This window comes from Nycticebus coucang, chromosome 8 (genome assembly GCF_027406575.1).
Source record: "Nycticebus coucang isolate mNycCou1 chromosome 8, mNycCou1.pri, whole genome shotgun sequence".
NCBI lineage: Eukaryota > Metazoa > Chordata > Mammalia > Primates > Lorisidae > Nycticebus > Nycticebus coucang.
The window spans coordinates 97,104,407-97,108,629 of record NC_069787.1 but is presented as its reverse complement, the minus strand read 5'-3'; the positions used below and the strand labels follow the sequence as shown (position 1 = coordinate 97,108,629).

At 43.2% G+C, this 4,223-nt stretch overlaps 1 protein-coding gene across 2 annotated transcripts; it reads right to left on the bottom strand.

Moving 5' to 3' along the window:
• Nucleotides 1–1,401: 1,401 nt before the first annotated feature.
• Nucleotides 1,402–3,210, bottom strand: LOC128591960 (T-complex protein 1 subunit eta-like). Of its 2 annotated transcripts, XM_053599774.1 has the most exons (2): nt 2,781–2,842; nt 1,402–2,727 (listed from the first exon to the last, which is right to left on the bottom strand). In XM_053599774.1, exons 1-2 carry the CDS (start codon nt 2,840–2,842, stop codon nt 1,542–1,544), a joined length of 1,248 nt encoding a protein of 415 aa, XP_053455749.1. In that variant the 3' UTR covers nt 1,402–1,541. The 2 variants fall into 2 exon arrangements, with proteins under 2 accessions (XP_053455749.1, XP_053455748.1); XM_053599773.1 differs by having other exon boundaries at nt 1,402–3,210.
• Nucleotides 3,211–4,223: the final 1,013 nt, after the last annotated feature.

Below are 4,223 nucleotides of genomic sequence, written 5' to 3'. Positions count from 1 at the left end.
AAGACTGGCTGTACACCAAGTCTGGTGTGGGGAGGGAAGCCTTCTCCTAGGAGGCCTGCCAAGTCAAGGAAAGCATTTGTAGTTGCCAATGGTCAGGTCTGAAAAATCACAGAGTTGAACTCTTCAATGTCAATGCAAGGGAAGAGATGTCAAGCCATGGTGGGATGTCCAGCTATGAAGAGAGGATGTCCAGGCTTGAATGAGGATATTCACCCAAGGTGGACGAATCTATATACATATATATGCATGTATATAGATTTTCACCGATGCATCAAAGTAACCAAACATATGAATATATCCAATTATGTGTGGAGATGTCTCTTCAAGGAGATGAACAATATTCATGAGGATGTCTTTCCCAGCAGAGGGAACATCCAGCCATGTATGAAGATTTGTCCAATAGTGTGAGAGAATGTCTGTTCTTGAATGGAAATATATAAATGTGGTACCAAGCCTAAACACTTGGACTTTGGTTCTTCCATACATCATGTCACCCATGGGCCTATCAGTTTCTAACTTACAGAGAGTTTCAACGACATATGGACATTGTCAGCCTGCATTTGAAGTCCTTGGAGTCTGAAGAACTGAGTTTGTGAGACACAAAAAATAGGCCAGGTCTTTATTAGGGAAGGGAACCAATTTTTCTCACAGGGTTTCTTCACAACAGGATTTCAGTGTGGAGCCCAGCTGGTTGGAAGTGATTTCATATTCTTCCTGGAAAAGGCTGTGGATCTCGAAGATGTAGGATCAACATTGGGCTTGGATCATTCACCACAGCACTTGGCAGAGGTGTGGATGGATAGATGTGTACATGCAAAGCAAAACTGAAGACTGACCACCTGCTTTGTATAGAACCCCTGCTTCCACCTCCAAATTGCCAGCTATTCTTATTTCAGCAGCTTTGCCAGCTTTGGCCTCAACCAGCACAGAATGATCAAAGTCATGACCACAGCATCCAGCAGCATCCAGCAATTCAGTGACTCACACCCAGGAAGAATATTCATGGTTGCTTTGTTCTGCTGTTCAATCTTTAGTTTTCTGGGAAATAAAACTGCCCACACCTCAGCCCCAGCATCTGTAAACAAGGTTCTCTCCCTCTCAACAATCAACCCTATTTTGGATAGCTCCAGAAAAGTGGGCAGGTGCCAACATAAATCTGGAAGTCCTGAGTTTGTCCTACCCCTAGCAGATGATGCCTGTGTCTACCCACGTCCTCATCTGAAAATGGAGATACATCTGCCCTGTTCTCACAGGTGCAGGATCTAGGAGAAAGCAGATAATGACCTGGAGGATACTGTATTACCATGAAGAATCCTGTTCATGATACAAGCCCCTTCAGATTCCTTGGAAATTTGGGGCTTTGACTTTGCTATTTTTTGCCTTGATCTTTTTTTTTTTTCTAAGTCTTAAGTTTTATTTAAATAACCTCCAGTGAGAACAGAGTGGGTCAATTACTAGCCTTTCCTTGTAACACCTATTAACCAAGCCAGAGAGAACAACAGCACCCTGCAACCAGCCAGTCATGTGATGGGTGTGGCCCATCAAAGGGAGCGGCCACGACCTCGGCCCCGGCCAGCTGCTGGGGGAGTGTCCACAGTCGAGCGGGGGTTCTTGATGGTTTCATCTATGGAGACAATAAGGCATGCCGCCTCCGAGGCTGCTGTCAGGGCATTGATCCGTACCACAGCAGGCTCCCACACGAAGGCCTCAAAGTTGTCAGCAATGTCCTCATTGTTGATGTCCACCCCATACCATGTGCCTCCCTGAGCATGCCGAGCCCGCAGCTTGTTGAGGATGTTTGTAACATCAAAACCAGCATTATCACACAGCTGGCGTGGGATAATCTCCAAGGCCTTGGCATATGCCCCAATCAAAAGCTGCTGCTTTCCTGGAATAGTCCTTGAATAATCCCGCAGGTACTTGGAGAGCTCCATCTCAATGGCCCCGCCACCAGCCACCACGGAATCATTCTTGATGGCCCTCCTGACAATCATGATGGCATCATGCAGGGACCGCTCTGTTTCCTCCATAAACTGCTTGGCACCACCGCGGAGGATGAAGGTGCATGTCTTGGCCTTGGGGCAGCCAGTGAAAAAATTGTACCTTTCACCTCCAATCTGAGTTTCTTCAAACACCTGGCAGTGACCCAGCACATCTGCTGACAGAGCATTCACACTGGTCTGGATTGAGCCTCCGCAGGCCATCATTGTCCTTTTCAGATCCTCCTCAGGTACTCGGCCAGCACAGAACATGTCCCTGTCAGCAAAGTATTGGGTAGCCACATCTCCAATGGGGAGTTTGGACAAGACAACTTTGGCCCCGGAACGATGGATCCTCTCTAACTTGTCATAAAGAATGTTCCACTCAGCATCAACAATAGCCTGATAATCCTCAACTGTATGGACTCTGATCTCGGCATTATCCTTTTCAGCTTTCAACACGAGCTCAACATTTAAAAGGGCAATCATGGGATTATCGTACTTTTTGGGTTGCATTTCAAATCCAGCATAAGAGAAAGTCTTCTTGAATGCAACACCAGCTACCAGCTGAGAATCCTCTAGGGCTCCACCCTGTACCTTCTTGATTCCAATCATTTTAAGCTGCAACAAATCATCAAGCATCATCACCGCATCAACCACCATCTTAGCAAAGAAGGCTTTCTGCTGGGAGATCAGCTTGGAACTCAGAGCAGTCATGGCGCACTTCTCCAGCAGCTTCCTCTGTTCCACTTTATCTGTCTTCTTCACCGTCACAGCAATCTCTTTGATCTTCTTAACTGCCAACTGAGTGGCTGTGCGAAAAGCTCGAATGATGATCTGGGGGTGCAAACCTTCCTCCACATATGGTTTCACCTGCTTCAGAAACTCTGCAGCCAGCAAGGTCACTGAGGTGGTGCCATCACCAACCTCAGCATCTTGAGATTTGGCAATGTCCACTAAAGTCTTTGCTGCAGGATGGACAACATCAAGGAGTTTCAGAATTGTGGCCCCATCATTAGAAATTGTTGCTTTGCCTCGGCCATCCACAATAAGCTTGTCCATGCCACGGGGACCTAGGGTGGTTCTTACAGCCTCAGCAATCACCTGGCAGGCACTGATGTTACTCACAAGCTGGGAAATACCTTGAGAACTATCAGTCCCCTCTTTTAACAGAATGACTGGTGTGGGCATCATTTTGGAAGCCAATTCAGCAGCCCGCTACTCTTCCTCTCTTCTCTCTTTTGCCTTGATCTTATCTTTTATTCATTTTTCATTATTTTCTGTCCTTATCTCTATTGCTTTTCTCCTATTTTTATTAGGTTTAAATTGCTTTTATGACTTCTTAAGATGGATGATTAGTTCATTGGTTTGGTTTTCTACCTTTCCTAATGCATACATTTGAATTAATATAATTCTCTCTAAGCTAGTTTTAGCTGTATCCCACAATTTTTGCATAGTATTTTGTTATCATTCAGTTTACAATATCTTCTAATTACTATTTTGATTTCTTCTTTGACTTCTAAGTTACATAGAAATGTATTGCCTTATTTCCAAACATTTGGAAATTTTCTGATTGTTATTGATTTCTGGCTTTATTCAATGTTGATCATAGAATGTAATCTATATAATTTAAATTCTTCTAAGCTTGTTGGGACTTGTTTTATGGCCCAGCATATAGTCATTTTTGGTAAATTTCGATGCATGCTTGAAAATAATGTGTATTTTATAGTCATTGGGTGCAACATAAATCTGAGTTTGTCCTACCCCTAGCAGATGATGCCTGTGTCCACCCACATCCTCATCTGAAAAAGGAGATACATCTGCCCTGTTCTCACATGTTAGTAGGCCTTGGAAGTGAATAAACAAGGGAAGGTCTTCCCTAATGAAGACGTGGCCATGCAGTTTGTGGTCATTGGGTGCAGTGTTCTATACATGCCTATAGGGTCAATGTTGTTAATTGTATTGTTTAAAGTTTTCATTACCTTCTTACTAATCATTTTTCTTCTTATTCAATCTGATACTGAGAGAAGAATGTTAGAAATGCCCACAATATTGTAAGTATGTATGTTTCTCCTGGTGGTTCTTTCAATTCTTGATTTATATATTTTGAACCTATGCTATTGGGTGCATACAAATTTAGAATTACTATATTATACTATATTATATCATCCTTGATAGAGTAACTCTAAACTCAAATAGCAAGAAGTGAGCATCTTTATTTCTAGATGCTTTTTACCTTAAAAT

Bases quoted from the DNA above. Each gene is read 5' to 3' on its own strand.
- LOC128591960 (XM_053599773.1), bottom strand. From the start codon at position 3,173: ATGATGCCCACACCAGTCATTCTGTTAAAAGAGGGGACTGATAGTTCT.